At 33.1% G+C, this 18318-nt stretch overlaps 1 protein-coding gene across 2 annotated transcripts in view; it reads right to left on the bottom strand.

Moving 5' to 3' along the window:
* Positions 1 to 18318, bottom strand: part of LOC129950951 (uncharacterized) — a 314404-nt gene that overhangs the window by 38802 nt on the left and 257284 nt on the right. For both annotated transcript variants that reach the window (XM_056062918.1, XM_056062919.1), the window contains one exon: positions 6819 to 6871. In XM_056062918.1, coding sequence (XP_055918893.1) covers positions 6819 to 6871 — 53 coding nt within the window. The remainder of the gene's footprint in view (positions 1 to 6818; positions 6872 to 18318) is intronic.

Here is an 18318-nt window from a genome sequence, read left to right as displayed (position 1 = left end):
CGGAATAAAATGTAATGATGCCACTGACCTTGCAGCAAAACACGCTAGCCGATACCTTTAGATAGTTGAGTATCCTAATTCTGAACTACACCAGCTTTTGAAAACAACTTTCACACATTTTCAAAAGTTAGAGCTTTCAGAAAAGTGGCGAAGCGCTTAAACCTTTCTTCGAATACATCAACCTAGCAACACACATGTCCAATTTAACCAATCCTTTAGCAGAGAAGAAAGTATACAAGTATTAAGAGTTAGAATAGGAAAAACACAAGCAAACGCTTCTACATTCGTGAAGCTACAGAGGAACGCTCCAATTGTAAAACACCTCTTACAATATGGCATATTTTTGTAGTGTCCTGTTTCTCGACAAACAGATACTAAAACAGACGACGTAGCTGCGACTTTTACAAAAGTCTTAGATCTATCGAATATAAAATAAATAAATTAGTTTTACAATAAATTACAATGACGAAACGCACAGAGAGCTCAAAGATCGGTTCCATGTTAAGCAACTTTGGAAACCAGAAAGAGAAATAAGATTTGAATTTTTTTACCTTGATATATTTTTTGAAGAATTGTTAAGATACGTTTTATTCTGAAAAGTAGTCGTACTACAGGAGATTCGAAGCTGCCACAAAACTTTGTAGGATCTTACAAACATTGAAAATTCATTTTTGTGGCGTTAGTGTGCGAACACTCATGAAGCAATGGGTTATTGAAACTTAACAGCTAGAAGACATAATATTGCTGCATCAAAAACGCGTTCGCTAGGGAGAGATTACACTGCTTTGTATGACACCAAAAAGATTAAAAATAAAGCGATCTTCTTATAACTATGCTTTCGACAGCGTTTTTAATTGCGTTTTTGTTTAGCTTCGGATAAAATATAGAGTCTCAAAAAATAGCAAAGAGAAAAGGCGTAAGTTCTCAATGAAAACAAATAACTTAGTATACCTTTTAACAACTACTATCTGCAGTGAATAGTTTATATTTGGAATACGTGTACAATCACACTTCACTTCGGATATTTTTGCAAAAAAAAAACGGACTTACTATCAAAGCAAATGGTTTAAGCCCTTAAGACCAGTATCATCCAAGCAATCTGTGAGCTATAGCCGAAACTATCAAAAAGCTCTGGAAAACTTTATAAAGCCATTTTAACAAAGTTAGATTCCATAAAATTAATGGTAAAGTTCGCTCTTGCTAAAAGTGCCACAATATTTGTAAGAACTTAAATTTTATTGTATTTTCCAAAAAAACTGGTATTTGGCCCGACTTATACATCCAAGAAAACTTACCAAAATAATGTTTGAATTTCTAGCAAATCTCTCCAGGAAATCCGAAAATCCCGCCTAAAATACTGACAATTTTTCAACAAAAATAAACCCTATTAAATTTAAAAGTGTATCACTACAAGTGTCTAGGAGAAATTCCTTTTATCTTGTCATCTTGTGAAAAAGATTACAAAAGCTTACCATAATAATTATCAGCCAACCGACACTGATTAATGATAATGACATTTTGTTTCAAATTTTATGGGCAAATATGTAAGGTACATATAAAATCACAATTATCAAGAAAACAACTTCCTTTATATTGAGTTGCATTTCTCTATATACAACATTTGCATTTTAAGCTCACTTAAACTTTTGAAAACTTCCGCCAAAAGACCACCTCACTTAAAAGTGTTTGTTCCTATAAATTTCAAGGCAACTTGCCAAACAAACTATTCTAGAAATCGTTCTATATCTTCTTCTCTTTCTCTCTTCTTTTCAAAAAATATTACTTCTTGTTTTTCGGAGTCGTTGTCGATTTGAAAAATAAAGGAAAAACATTTCAAAACACACCACACCAAATAAGGCGCACGACATAAACGAACAGAACCCAGGACGATGGAAAACTCCTATTCACATCAATCACATGGTGTCTGTAGTGTAATTGCCATAATTGTTAAATCCTCCGGTTCTCGCCATATTCCATCCCTAATTGCCCAACCCGAAACCCAAACCCAGGGGTATCTATGTATGTAGGTGTTCTTAAGTTGGGTTGGCATTGGCATGCAAAACTTCTTTGGGGCTAAATCCAATTTCAAACTTATTCACAGAGAGTTCGTCCTATAGTCACAGTGAGAGTCAGAGTCGTGGTCGTCTTCTTCGAGGCAGCAGCTTTAACCAAAAACCATATGCCCCAACCGACCCAAAAAGAAAACAGGAAAATGGTGCCTTAAACAGTCCAGAGCCGCCACCATGTTGTAGAGGAGTTGTTCCTTGCGAAGTATATTCAATGAGCCACTTAAAAATTTCCAGCTTCAGGTTGAAGCAGCATTGCATTGGATGGTAAGCAAAAACACACAAACGTTCCAAAATATAAGAAGTGAGGGAGTTTTTTGGTGTTGTGATGTCGATTTTGGCCGAGGAACTTATGTTCTTCTTCCTCTTCCTTGGTCGTGACTAGAAAAGTTCTCTTTGCTCGTGGTAATTTTTATCAGCCTTTTTTTTCCTAGACTTTTTTTCGCACTAGCCTTGTGAAATACTTAGGGTTAAGTTTGGTTTTCATTAAAATAGACTTGAATTTAAGATTGCAGTTGAAAAATTATTGGAGCTTTAGAGTGTATCACAGCAAGCTCATACGACTTGGGCACTGGAATATATTCTCGGTAGAGTAGAGCCAATTCTTGTCGACGATATACCCCTTCGATTTACTTTTGTGCAATAACTTTTACAACTGCCACTGCACAGTGCGGGTGCTGCTGATGCCGATTCGATGGTGGCTAAAATAGTTTGCTAGTGAAGTGATGTGGTCGAAATGGTGGTGCAGAACCAACACCAGCAGCAGTAGGAGCAATGGAAGCAGCAGCAGAGTATCAGAAAGTTGATATGTCTATGCAAAACTATACGTTCATATAGTGTGGAATCCATTTACGATCTGGATTACAACTTGGTCGGATGATGGTATTATGGTTTGGCTTGGGCCATGCATTTGCCTTGTCCCAACATCAGCAATATTGCCCCAGCTGTTTTGTGGTGGTGATGATGCTGCAGTTTGGCCATAAGTACGAATATAAAACACAGCCCGGTCTCAATTATATTCGACTGAATTGTAGTGCATTACAATTACTTTTTGGAATACCTATAGCGAATGAATTTTTCCCGGAATGGGATTTTCCACTATGTATATTGATGCGAACAAGAGGAGGAAATTCATTCCAAAAAAGGGTAATTGAAAGTTGGAAAGGTCAGGCACAACATTAAAAAAATTCACGGCTGGATGAGTTTTCGCAGCTAATTTTCGAGTTCATTTCATATAATAGTTTGAACTCTCATAGGTCACCACTTTATTAGGGATTTAAACGAAACGGGTGTAGGTTTGGAGGCTGAGAAGGGTAACACACACAAGTTAGTTTAATTAACCAAAAGTTCAATGTTCGTTACGGGGGAACAAAGGTAAATTATTCTTATTTATGCAAGTAAACCTAAAGCTGGGTAGAACTTTGAGAAGGAGGTTACCTTGGATAGAATTGATGAAGCTTATTTTTGATTTGACTTCAAGGGGAATATTTACGCTTTTTCAGTTTCATGTTTTAGAAACTAAGATTCTATAGCTTGTTTCCAAGTCCAATGTGTGATATTAGGGAGTAAATAAGTTCAATTGGGAAATGGCTGACTCTTAAGGTTAAATTTTGATTATGTTTTTCTTAAGGTTGCAGAATAAACTCATTTGTGTACTTCTTTGCAATATGTTTTGCAATATGTCCTTCGAATATCCCACATCTCTGACAATATTACTCGCACGCAGAAATGGTTGAGAGTTGTCACTAGGCCTTGGTTCTTCATGGTCTGTTCCGCCACATAATTTATTTATTTATCCCACAAAAAAAGTAAAAAATGTGTAGAATATCAAAACACACGTAGTATGTGCAAAGATCTCAGAGCTTTTTTATAGTGATTACATATGTGAGAGAAATGGGATATTCAAATCAAATCAAATGGAGTGGCGCAACAGTCCGTTGTGAACCAGGGCCTAGTGACTTACAGCTTTCAACCATTCCTGTGTGCGAGTACTGTTGTCAGGAATGGAAGGGACCTACAATTTTTAGGCCGAATCCGAACGGCTAGTTTGAGAAAGCACTTTTTCATGACAAGAATTACTCTTAAAGGATTTGTCAATTCCTCGCAAGAGGCAGTACCCGCGAAATTTTAATTAAGTTGGCATAGGCAGGGATTGAACCCAAGGCCCCTTGCATGACAGTCCAACGCACTAACCATCATGCCACGGGTACTACAAAAAAAAATGGTATATTCGCCAATTTGAAATAAGCACGAATATTTAAACTGGTTTCAGAAATTGCTTGGCCTTAAGACAGCTTTTATCGGTTGCTAAGGTTATTTTAGGTTATTGCAACAACTTATTTGTGGGATATTCACATAAGAAACAGAAACTTTACCGTTTGAAAAAGTTACTAGATTGTCCAAATTAATTAAATTCAATACAAAATTCTTATAAATTTAAATGAAAATTCAATACTACTGGCAACGAAGTGTTTCTTTAAAACCAGTTTTAAGGAAAAATTAGTTTGAAGACGGGTTCTATTCTTAATTTTTCAGAAGTTGTAGTTTTATGATTTAATTGACATATAAATAAAACTTGTGACAAATATTTGAAGTTTAATATATCGTTAAGTTATATATATCGAATATCCCTCAAAAATAGGATTTCTCAAATCTTGAAAGTACCATTTTTTTTTAAATAAATAAGAAAGGGATTTTCAACTTCAATGGTGAGATATTCGTACAAAAGTGGATAGGTTTTTTTTTTTTTAATTTGCCTTATTTACTTCTGATAAAAATGGTATTTGAATACATTTTCCGACGTAAATCTCACAACTGTAAACAAGATGTAAATAATTACGGAAAGCTGTGAAAACCCAAAATTATTTATTGAAGTTTGAAGGTGACTTTTTAAAATATTATTATTATTTCTTTTTAAGCTTTAAAAACACAAATGTGGGATTTTCAAAAATATTTGTTGGGGTAAAATGTGGGAACTGAAGAAGCTTATTTGATGGAATGTTGAGAATATATTTGGGATGCAATATGTTTTTTTTTCGAATATCCCAACACTATTTCAAAAATCGCTTGAAGTTGAAAAAGTTAAAATATTTACGGATAAATTTAAAGGGGTTCACCAAAAAAAAAATAATGTGAGTACAAAAGTTTCAGAGCTTTTTCCACTGTCATCATGAGAGATATTTACAAATAAAGAAGATTAGATGGTGAACCCATATAAAATATGGATCGTACTGCTTGAAAGGTGTGTAACAAGGCCTCAATGGAATTCAACTTTTGACCTAAGCTCAAAGATTTGATTTAAATGTCAATACAATTATTATTATTTAAACACTATTTATTTAATTCACATCTGAATCCAGGCGCGTATTAAGTAAAACGGGGGCCCGGGGATATTTCAAATTTGAGGCCCTCTAAAATAAAATAAAACCCAAGCCAGCCAACCCCTCATAACCCAGAGCGTCCTAAACTTCAAGCGAGACATTCCAATAACCCAAAGCGTCCTAAACCCCAAGCGAGCCAACCTTATAACTCGGGCGCTAGGAGTCCACGCTCTCAGAGACGATGCGCCGAGGAGTTGACGCATCGAAAATCCAAGAAGCTATCCCCTAAGTGCTCCAAGCCCCGATAAGATTAAGAATTTTTGATACCCGGGCCTAATTATTCATCAGGGGATTTTTTGAACGGTTTTGAAAAATATAGTGAAAAATGAAATAAAATAAAAAAAAACTGTAAGATTATTTCTTTTCGATTATTCAAAACTCTAAAAATTAATTATACATATAAATAACAATTATAAAATATAATTTTTTTTTCAATTTAATTTTTGAAAAATCTTGAATCAAATCATTAAACTCAATCGATCTTAATAATTCGGATTCGATTGCTAAAAGAGTTAAAAATGATAATCTTTCATCCAACATTGAAGATCGGTACATATTTTGTATTCTTTAAATTACTGAGAAATATCTTTCTGCTTCACAATTAGCTACAGGTATACATTTTCACGGCGTCAATAACATTCTCTGTTTTAGTAAATTTCGTTTGTTTTTTTTCTTCTTAAGTGTCGATGTTTTATAGTGCCTCTTTAAAAAAAAACTAGTAGTAAAATATTTCAATTCCAACACCTTTAAGTCGAACATTAATTTTTAGATACGCGTAATTTGCGTAAGATTGAATTTTGCAAACAGGAGGGTTTCGGAAAACGTCGTGTCGAAAAATATGATTCAATACTTCTGCGGCAATGATTATTTCGCCATTTTTAGCTTGTTAGACTCAAAACGGACTCGTGGAAATTAACAATTCTAAATTTGAAAGCACTAGTATCGAAATGTACCTTAACGCTCATCTCTCTTAATCAAGAATAAATAAGGTACTTTTACAGTTTAAATTTCTTAATAGGATGGGGCCCTCGTTCCTGCAGATCCCGGGGCAGCAGCCCCCCTAGCCCCCTAGGTTAAGTTAAAATAATCCACTAATAAGATGTTCAAATTTCTGAAAACTTTAATTTTTTTAAAATTTGTTCTACTAATTAAGACATTTATCCTCTTTTGATATTTGTCTTATCTTTTAGCGAATATCCCACATATTGACTACAGTAAGTTTTTAGGCGCGTTTATTTTTGTATTTTTCGTCAAAAATTTTAAAATTATGTGTTTATTTGACTTCAACTTAGAAACTTCTATTTCTCTGTTTTTTTAGGATATTAAAAAAGGGTCTGTTTGTAAAAACAAACATCAATAAAAGTATACTCACTTTTCTAGTTGCTCCCTGAGATCCCTCTCGAATGTCGGTGACCCGCATTGACTCTGCAAAGAAAAAGAAGAAAGACCAAAATAAAATAAATAAAATACAAAATTATCCAATAAAGTAATGAACTCTAATTAAAAGACAACAAAAGAATGTGAATTGCGTGCATCTAATGGCATCTTAATAGGCTTTGGATGCATGCTCTATCATTCAACATTGATCCCAAGAATCATTATAGACATAAAGACACAAACACAGGGCTAGGCGACATCAATTCCTCTGTCTATATTCTTCCCGAGACTCAGAGGGCTTCTATACCACCACAGCCAGTGATGTTCGAGAAGCAGCTCACAGCTAGTGCAAGTGATACTAATTCAATGTTTTTTTTTTGAGACGTAAAAGGCTATAATATAGGAGGGCAGGATTCTGGCTGTGCTTCGCTGCTTCTCTGATACTCTGCGCTTCTTGGCTGTTCCTAATGTGCACGTATTTTTCACTCAAGCCAAATGGGAATGTTCGTACCACTAAAGTGGTTTTGTAATCGAATCCGCCCTTATCCTCCTTTTATTTCCCTTTTTCTGTTGTTTCTGTAGAACGACTAGAGAGAAGTAGGAGAATTAAGGGCGGATGCGCCCCTATAATATGTTTCGTAGACGCTCAATGACACCATGAACCGTTTTTGGTCTGCTTCATTTCTACCGTTTGAAGTAATAAATGATACAATTTGGTGAACAGCACATCACCTATAAATCACATGTCATCAGACGAATAAAATGTCTTTTTTTTCTTGCCTTTATTTTGTTTTGTTTTTCCGAACTAAGGTAAGAAGTAGAAGAATACCTTTTGCGACGAAAGAAGGGGACGAAATAAGAAGATTCCAAGAGCTATTGTTTGACGGAATGAATGGATGCGATGTTCTAGAAGAACCAAAGATGCTACGGATTTGGATATACATAGGTTTCGATATAGGAGAGTTTAGGTACTATAAAGCTGAATGGTAACATATTATATGATGAAAGAAAATACAATAGAGATTGGAGCTACAACAACAACAACAACCAATATAAAAGGTGAGAATAATATTATGGTTGACATAATCTCGATTTAGGGCAAATTATTATTACACTTTAGTGAAATTGCCAAAGATTCTTGACTCCATTACGAATAATAACTTTGTGTTAGGTTAGAAATTCAACGAAAAGGTTTTAGAAAAACTATCAGAATATCGAAGTGCGGGTGAAATTGTAAATTAGAAAATGTTATTACGAAATAAAATCAATAAAACAATAGTTAACATTTATTTAAAAGGTATTTAAAAGCGTGTTCTTTAGGGGTCTAAAACTTTAAAATAGACTTAAACAAAGAAACACTGGTCGCCAAAATTACGTTTTTCTTCTATCTCAAAAACGAAACAATACTTTTTATGATGATTAAGATGTCCTTAAATGGATTCACCAATCCAAATTTTTCTATCATATTATGTTTTTGAAATATACTCCTTTAAAAATACTAAAATCAATTAAAAACGGGGTTTTTAAGGATAAGTTTATACTCAAAATAATTCTTAGCAAATAAATTCTATGATGATTTTTAAAACAACAAATCTTTTTTTATTTGACTCGGTATAAAGTTTTGAGAAAAAATTGAATTTGATACTTTCATAGCTTTGAAAAATGCGTTTTGAAGGTCATTTTAAGTGTTAATTTCAAATCTTTAGTTTTAAGTATTTGTTCAAGCTTTAAAAACACACATTTTCAACATTGTTTTTAAATTCCAATAGGAAGTTATTGTAATCGGACATTTTTCGACGTTTCAAGCTCCCTATAGTTGAATTAAAAGGTTTTTAGAGAGATGTCTGTGCGTGCGTTTGTACGTACGTACATTTGCGATGTTTTTTTCATTGTCCATTGTTCAAGAACCAGAAGAGATATCGACTTTAAATAAATGTTGTTATACAGATAATAATGCAGAAAGAAGCAGAAAGGGCTCTCAAACAAATTGCGTGGGTGGTTTTTTAGCTAATTTAAAAAAAAGTAAAATTTGGTTGTAGAGAGACTTAGAGACTTGAATTATATTCTATATAATATGTATTTAACGTAATATTTTTGAAAAAATAAAATAAAATTAACGGTCTTTTTTATAGAAAAACTGAAAAAAATATTTGTCACCTCGAAAATTTTACGACTAAAAAATGATTTTATCTTCAAAACAATTTTGTGCAACGAAGCATGACGTTTTCAACAGTTTTTTTTACAAAAAAAAACTAAAAACCCAAAAAAATATTAACACAAGTTTGTAAAATTTGATATTCGACTCAATTTTTTTTTTTCAAAAATACAAGAATATGGCTTCCAACTAATATTAACTTATAAGAAATATTCTTTCTAACATTCGAACAAATTTTTTAGAAAAATCGAATTGACATAAGTTGGTAAAAGTATCTTTTTTAAACTTTGAGATATTTATTAGCTTTAAACTAATTTTATCTTTTAAAAAATATTGTTGTCAACAGTCAGTAAAATTTTAAGACAAATCGATTTGATAGTTTTTTTTACAAAAAATAAAAACCTAAAAAAATAAAAAAAATGCTAAAAATTGATTTTCGACTAAAACATCTTTTCAAAAATTTGAGATTATTAATTTTTTCTTATGAGAAAAATTGTTTTCAACATTCGGTTAACTTTTGAGAAACATCGAATTGACAGTTTTCGAAAAAAATATTACAAAACTTGTTAAACATTTACTTTGGACTCAAAAATCTTTTCAAAAATTAAAAATATTGGCTGCAAACTTATTTTTCTCACAGAAAATATTGTTGTCGACATTCAGTAAATTGGTTATTTTTCATAAAAAAATAGTACAAACATTTCGTAAAAATTGATGTACGGTTCTCAATATCTCGTGAACAATAGAAGATATTGACTTCAAATTAATTTCATTCATGCAATTTGTATTTGTTTATATCAGAAATAAAGACTTTTAAGAAATACTACTAAAATTGGTAAAAATTGGGTTTCGATCAAAATTCTTGTTAACAAAACTAGATTTTGAAATAATTTGTTTATTTATTTTTAAAATATTAATTTACAATTAAAATTGTAATTTCTTTTAAACCGTTTCGGCTTTTTCTTTTGAAAACCGTTTTAGCATAAATAGTTTAGAGTTTCTTTCAGATTTTTGTAAAACAGGTACAATCTATATATAAGGCTTTTTCGTATTTTAAAAAGCTATACCACATCTGACATGATAAATTAATTTTGAAGTTGAATTTTAATTAAGAAGCCCATGAAAACCTATTGAACATTTTTGATTTTATTGCCAGAAAGAAAACTTTGCCGACCAGTGTAATTTTTCTTAATTCACGTAAAATTTACTTTATTCGAAGGATTATCTTTAATATGACGACTTTTTCCAAAACTTTTGGCCGTTTTTCGGCAATAAAAAGGCGAATGTTGTATTCCAAGAGGTCAATCATTGCGGTTGAATCACAGGATCTTGGAGGCCAATTCACGGTTCCTTAAAGTGAAATTATGCTGTTACCAAACGTTTACTTCAATAAATTAGACGCACAAATCATGGTTATTCAATTGATGAACGAAAAAGTCAGTAATTAAGGCTCCAAGCCTTAACATTCTGACCAGAATCGTTTTTGAAGATGTAAGAACTAATTACTAAACCAACAAAAAGAACACAATAAACATTCAGTTTTGCTGATGTAATGTGTACGGAAGTTTTGTCCCATTTCAACAAAATTCGCTTATGCAAATAAATAAGATTGTTTTTCGAAATGTAATTTTGCTCAACTTTGAAGCGTTGTTAAGTTGTCAGTTTATTTATGTTAAAAACCAAAATAGAAATCACTTGATAGCTGAAAATGGCAAATAGTTAAAATAGAGTTTTCAACTTAAGGTTCAAACTCTAATAAAAAAAACATTATTTATGTGTAATACAGGGTTTTCAAATATCAGGTTTCATTTTGATATAGAAATCGACAATGGGAAACCTAAAAGAAGTCTTACGGTATTGAGTCACACATAAGATTTCGGAAGCCTTAAACTTTTCTTACATTAAAAAAACTATGACAACAAACTTAGCACCACTTTTATAGTGACTTTCAATAATTTCATTGCGTGTATCATTTAAAATTAAGTACAGACATAGTTTTTATTACTGGAAACCGTGCGAATAGGCCAAAAACACTCTCTATAAAGACACTAACCCGCAGTTGTAATCTTTTTGTACCTAAGGCTTTCTAAGACAGTTGATTAGAAGTTTAATCTATGTGTGCGCGTTTAGACTTAGGAATAGATCTTTGTAAATTGTGATTTATTAGCTATTTTCATTTTGGCAACACCGGTTTAAACAGCTGACTCACGTTTTGTGTTGTGTTTCACTCAGTTTGGTCTAAACTTTAACCATGAATCGCCTTTCAAACGAACAACGCTTGCAAATTATTGAATTTTATTATCAAAATGCGTGCTCTGTTAAGAAAGTTCATCGCGCGCTTCTTCCATGTTATTGTCAATTTAATCGATCCACTGAAGCCGCTTTTCGGGCTATTGTGACTAAATTTCGCCCCAAATTTACATTGTTGGACATTAAACCACCAACACCAACGTAGAGTGCGAACTGAAGAAAATATCGCAGCTGTATCGGCCAGTATTAATGATGATAATCAATAAATTATCGATTCGTCGCTGTTCGCATCAATTGCGCCTCAACAACGTGGACAATTTTACGGAAGGATTTAGGTGTGATGCATTTCAAAATACAGCTGGTGGAAGACTTTAAGCCGAACCACTTACTGCAACGTAAAATGTTTGGGGAAGGGGCTCTTAGAAAGTTAGCCCAAGATCCACTTATTTACCGAAAAATTGTGTTTAGCGACGAAGCTCATTTTTGGCTCAATGGGTAAATAAGCAGAATCGTTAGCACTACCGTGAGATGATATCCCACTTTTTTTTGCCCAAAATTTAAGAGCTTGATTTTCATGACATGTGGTTTCAACAAGACGGCCGACGCCACATGGAACACAGCACGAGCAACAATGGACTTATTGAGAGGCGAGTTCGGTGAACATTTTATTTCACGTTCGGGAAATTGGCCGCCTAGATCGTACGATTTACCGTCTTTAGACCATTTGTTGTGGGACTATGTTAAAGCTCATGTCTATAGAGACAAGCTCGCTTTGGAAGACAATATTGAAGCATCTATTCGTGAGATACCGGCCGAAATGTTGGAAAGAGTATGCCAAAATTGGACTAAGCGGATTGACCATTTGATGCGCAATCAAGGTCAACATTTGCATGAAATAATATTCAAACATTAAACTATGTGGACCGTACTACCGATTCAAATAAAGATTTCTTGCATTTTTCTGAATTGTTTGTTTTTTTTTTTTTTTTTTTTAAAAAAGTTCCTACAGCTTTTAAAAAATCACGCTTTAAATGTGAAATGATTCACAAAATTGTCGCTGCAATTCAAATCTGTTCATCAACATTACAAATGCAACTATGTAAACGAATCGGTTTTGGAGAGCGTTTTTGTAGCGGAATATTTAAAATGAATCCTTTTATTGGGAAACACTTTTGCTTTTGAACGGGGAATGTTGTAAAACAGAATACCAGGTTTACTATGAAATAGGCTATAATAATTTTAAGTGTCAACAAGAAAACGTAGCTTAAAAAACCTTTAATGCAGTACCTTCGATAAAACGTTAAAAGTTCCATTGATAGCAGAAAACACAGGTATGACTCTCAAAGTCAAGGATGTAAGGATTCGCAATCCAGTCTTGTGGAAAATAAATCTATATCCGAACCTGGTGGAGTGGAAATGCAAAAGATAACTCCACCGTCAGCATGCCGCCGTGCTCCGTTCGGCACCACCATAACGAGAAGAAAATAAATCACACAGCATGAACACAGAGTATAGGTTCCTTCCTTTACCTACTTCTATCATGTATACAAAGGAGAACAGGACATCGTTTGCGTGAGCTTTAAATGTTCATTTAAAAGTCTCATTAATCGTGTAGACCTTGCGTCCGTCCGCGTCGGTCGATCGTGTCGCAAGGACAATTAAATCGCATGACTAAACAAGCTACAATAAACAATGCCCAAAAAATTAAAAAGAAAAAAGAACCCACACAAAACAAATCACTATAAAGCCATTGTGGGGCATTTTGCTCCTTGGAATTAACGTAGAATTATTATTCATTAATTTTCTCCTTCCGGCTCAATGCTGGCTGAGCTCTGAGCTGCCTCTGCGGGTGCGGGTGAGGTACTAAAGAGGCACGTCATCTCGATGATGTTGAATGACGCGTGTTAAATTGTTATTCCTGTTTGACATTTGAAAAATGACAGGATGTCGCCATCACAGTCAAAAAAAAAATATATTGCACCTAACTATTTACAACAAACAAAAATCATTCAAATACAAACGAGTATGTATGAATGTGTAGAACACCCCATTACAATTGCTTCTACCCTCTTATATATGGTAAATGTGTTTTAGGGGATGGAGTATAAGGATAGATCCTTGAATGATGCATTATTCTCAAGTGGTTATTGCTTGCAGCATTTTAAGAAGAACAAAAAAAACTATATCCTTACATCGCATCCACTTGAAGGCGACTCATTTTCTATTTTTTCTCCACCTCGAAGGATTTGAGCTGTACCTATACTTTTACATTGCGGATGATGGGTATGGCGATTTTATTCAATTTTGCCAACACATAGGACTAAAGCAACACAGCACAAAAAAATAACTAAGGACGAAAAACCACAAAAAATAACACATAGGGATGAAAATGTTATTTTTCTAGCTGTCTGCAGACATTTCTTTTTTTTCTGTGTTCTGCTCCTTGTGTTTGCTTGTTCCGGTCTTGATGCTGCTGCTCTATGGTCTATGCTATCTTCTCTGCAATGCTTTCACAAGCCTTCGTACATTTAACTACTATCTATCGTCTCCATGGAGTCCCTGAATTCTCATTCCAAATTGCAGATAGGAGAGAAGACTTTGATTAAGTTGAATTCTTTTCTTGCTCAAGAGGAAATAAGGAGATAAGTGTTTGCTTTCTGTTTGGGTAAATCTAATAATTGGAAATAGTTGTGTAAATATAAAAACAAAATGGAGCATCAAGCAGGATGAGGACACTTTAATCATTTTATGATTTATGAGTTTTTTATTTTTGTTTGGTTATTCAAAAAAAGGACTTTCTTTTTATTGCATTCTTTTTGTGTTTCTAATAGTGAAATGAAAAATTTGTGTTATCTAGACGGTTTTGATTGAATAATCGAAGAACAAAATCTAAGTTTTCATAAAGAATATAGTGCCTTAAAATGTTTGATATTTAAGGAGAGTAAGGGAGAAGTCTAAATCTTGATTTGCAGATTTTGGTGAGCAAATAGTTCAACTCACCGAACAGTGGAACAAATCTTTACATCGTTTTGGAGAAAGTAAGATTATTGCACTTGGAATTTCAAAAGCATTTGATAGGGTTTGCCATCAGGCTCTCTTATCCAAAATGCGTGCTTTCGGTTATCATGAATCCCTCCTTCGTTGGATTAGTAATTACTTTTTGAATAATTCAATACAAGTTGTATTGGATAAAATCAAGTCTGGAAACCACAGAATAAATGCTGGTGTGCCACAGGGCTCTGTTCTATCTCCAACATTTTTTCTCATTTTTATTAATGATCTCCTGTCTGCAAATTCTGATCAAATATATTATTTTGCTGACGATATTGCTCTTAGCTTTTATTATTCGTTTTCAGATTCACATCCCTCTTCTTCGGATGTGGAACTTCATCGACAAAATATGATAAACTAAATCGACCAAATTCATCCAAAAATGCGCCTCTTCACTAAAGATGATTTTCGACCAAAATTGGAGTCATCTTCCAAACGATTCGAAGCCCAGTCATCGAAAAAACGGTGTTGTCTAAGGTCATGAACTTTGAACTCCTAGGTCAGTTGGATCTTGTACGGGTGAAGGCCCAAGTCCCGACGCAAAATTCGCCAAGTTAAAGTCTGCCAAATTCCGAGTTCTTGTGCATGGCGAGTAATAGACTGCCTCGGGTTCTGATGTACACTTTCACGGACCGCGATTAAGTTCTCGGCCGATCTTGCGTTTTTTGAACGTTCAACTGAATAAAAAACAAAAGTTTTGACAGATGTCACCAAAACAAAATGACCGCCACGGGGCGCCAAAATCTACCAGCGCCAATTGAAAAACCCTTTTATATCGAAGAAGGGATTACAAATGACCAACGACACCACCGAAATATTTTGATAATATAGAATATTGTGAAAGATAAGGTCCATGGCAACACTCCACAATCGATTTGCTTTATTCATATAATTCGTGAAGTTTTCCAGGACATACAGCCTCAAAGATGGAAAGGAAAATTTAATGGAAAAGATACGGTAGTGTAACTTCCTCCAAGAAATAACCATTCATTGATTTATCTTGAAAATAAGCTTTTAGATATCAAAATAAAAACCTCTTATTTGAAATTTTTGAATAAATTTCAAATTTTTATCGATACACAACACATTTTGACAGGACTTCGTCTGATATAGTCAAAAATATTGTTCATTTTAATAGTTCTGTCGTTTAGCATCAAAAACTTCAACCTAAACTAAGCTCTCTCATCCACGATCATTCTGTATACGCCTCTGCCTCCTAAACACAGACTTAATTAAAAGGATTATATCCAATTCGCTGTAAATAATATTTTTGATAAGGAATAACAACAATAGAGAGCTTACAGTTGTTAGAGGCAAAGAAGCATCACGAGGGTTGTTTTAAATCTTTTTACAGATGTTCCTTCTCTGACAATAGAATACAAGGACTTAGAAAAGGATTTCTCTTGAAATAAAATGCCAAATAATTCCCTTGTGGATTCCAATCTATCTTCTTTCACCCCTCCCCCTCAACTTCCACACCCTCACACCTCACAATCACCCTCGTCCTGACGATATATAGTGAGTATGTATTTCTGTCCGTTTGAGTTGTTACGCTGAATGAATAAATAATTAAATAACATAGCAACAATAATAATAATAATCATCTTCATAATCCTTATGAAAAGATTTCTTCATTCATTCATGCAAGACTCTCGTGTGCGCGCCGCAATTAAGCCACGAGGGTTAATCGCTCAAAAATCCGCGTATACGTTTCCTTTTTTTTTTTTGCATCCCTTCTCGACCATAATATCCTTTTTGGAATATAGTTGATTGTATACACATATAAGAGCGGAACTGACGCACATTGCAAGCCATCAGGATGGCTAATTTATTAATGCACAAATGCCTTTTGAAATACGAGTGTATAATGGATTTTTATTTTCACTTTGAATCGTCCTTGCGTCACTCTCTTCATATAGGACTAACGTAAACATTTTATCCGTAAAGGTATAGCGAGGAACACTTATAATACGCTCGTTTGTTTTTTCAAAATATGAATCCTTGCTTAAGTTAAGTATGTTGAGGACGACGAAGGGGGTTGCTATTCGCTCTACCGAACGAAGTTTTAAATGTGTGCGAGGGTGGTTTATATATTTCTTTTCTTCTCTATGTTAATTATTTTTGTTTGTTTTTTAAACATACATATTTTGTGATGTCCTGGTTTTAATGTTATGACGATGACGAGGAGTGTATTTATATTTGTCGTCGTCTTTTAAATGAATTGAATTTAAGGATTCATTGATTTTTTTTTTCGAAAACATCAAAGAGTTTGTTTTTCCGATGTTCAAATCATTTAACTATTCGAATTTCAAAGTTGATTACGATACGATACGATATGAGAGTCCTGTCATCCTGTATTTCACAGAAGGAAGGGTGTGAGTATGATTGAACATTGTGCGAGATGGACATTGAACAGAAATGAATTGAAATGAATTAAGTAGGTTTGTATTTTGTCGGTGTTAGTCAAAAGGATTTTTGTATTCATTATCGAAGAGAAGGGAAAAGAAGAGTATTTTATTTGATTAAATTTTATTTTATTTGAATGATTGTACTCAAAAAGGTGGAATGCTTATTTTCGATTTGAATAGGTAGGAACATTTAAATTTAAAATATAAAGGGTTTCCATTTCAGTAACATTATATTGTTTATCGTTTAGGAAGAGTTGTTTTTTCAAGTGATCAGATATATAGACAAAATATGCCTACAAAAATGTAGTTGATGTACTTATCCCAAAATAAATAGAAATTTAACGAGTTGTTATACTTGCTTTCTTTTATTAATTTAAAGTCTGTGGAATTGGAATTGAATTCATTTTGGGCACACAATTTAATCTTGCCTGAAAAACATGCAAATATTAGTAGTCAAGTTGTCTTTTGAGTTGTATGTTTATTTTTGACTATTTAACATTCACTTTTTTAATGCATTTTTAAAAATTGCTTGATTTTCAAACGTAAGATAATATCTAGGCTTAAATCAAGGAAAGGCTTACAATACCCACGCTCGTAACTTGCCTCAAAAAATTGCACATAGTTTATAGTATTTTTGGGTGTTTTTTTTTATAGGAAAAGTGGGAACTTTTATTCAAACTTTAACAAATTTTAATTACAATAAGGTTTTAAGGTTTTATGTTTATTATTTCTAAATAATTTCGTCCCGAAACTAATATCAACCAGTTTGTTGTATTTTCTATTCCATTCTATACCATTTTCACTCTTTCCAGTTTTTCATTTCATTTTCAATCATAAAAATTCTATGTAATTCTCGAAATTTAATGAAATTCTCTTATTAAACCCTAGAATTTAAATTTGGTAATGAATTTATGGAATTAATGTAATTCATATCGAAAACTTTAAGGAATTTAAGTGGCACTTATTCGAATTGGTAAGTTGGCTAAAAATGTTTAAAAAAATCAAATTTTATTTTTACTTTTAAAAGAGTATAAAAATTTCTTGAGGCTAAATATCAAATTCTTGAATACACAAAAAATAAGTATTTTATTTTTGATATTTATTTACTTGTATGTCAGCTGTACATCAAGTTAAACTTATAAAAAGTACAGGATATAAAACATTGATTTAAGATACAATTAACAAACGATATATTACCAACGTGTGAGAACAAAATTAACAATTATACATTAAAAATGGACTAAAATTAAGAACTACAAATTTCAAAATGCGACACAAAACAAAAGACATGTAGTTAATTAAAAGTTATCTGAATCAGGGAAAATAAAATTGAAAATGATTAATTTAAAAGTATGTTCAGTTCAGGTTCCAGAAATATTTAAAACAAATTGCTTTCTGTTTTCGATTTTAGACCTCATATGACTGGGAAGGTTATTCCACAGTCTAACAGCAAGAACGAAAAATTGCCTGCGCGATGTCAAATACGTAAAGGTGGACGAGCGCAATAAAATGAAACGGCTAGAGACACAAAAATTAAGTATGTTACATAAAGAACTTGGAGTCTTTTTAACAACCAATTTAAAGAGTAAAATACAACAACGACAATTAAAGAAAGCTACCAGATCGCAATT

Source organism: Eupeodes corollae, chromosome 3 (genome assembly GCF_945859685.1).
Source record: "Eupeodes corollae chromosome 3, idEupCoro1.1, whole genome shotgun sequence".
Lineage (NCBI taxonomy): Eukaryota > Metazoa > Arthropoda > Insecta > Diptera > Syrphidae > Eupeodes > Eupeodes corollae.
This window is presented reverse-complemented; position numbering and strand designations above follow the sequence as displayed.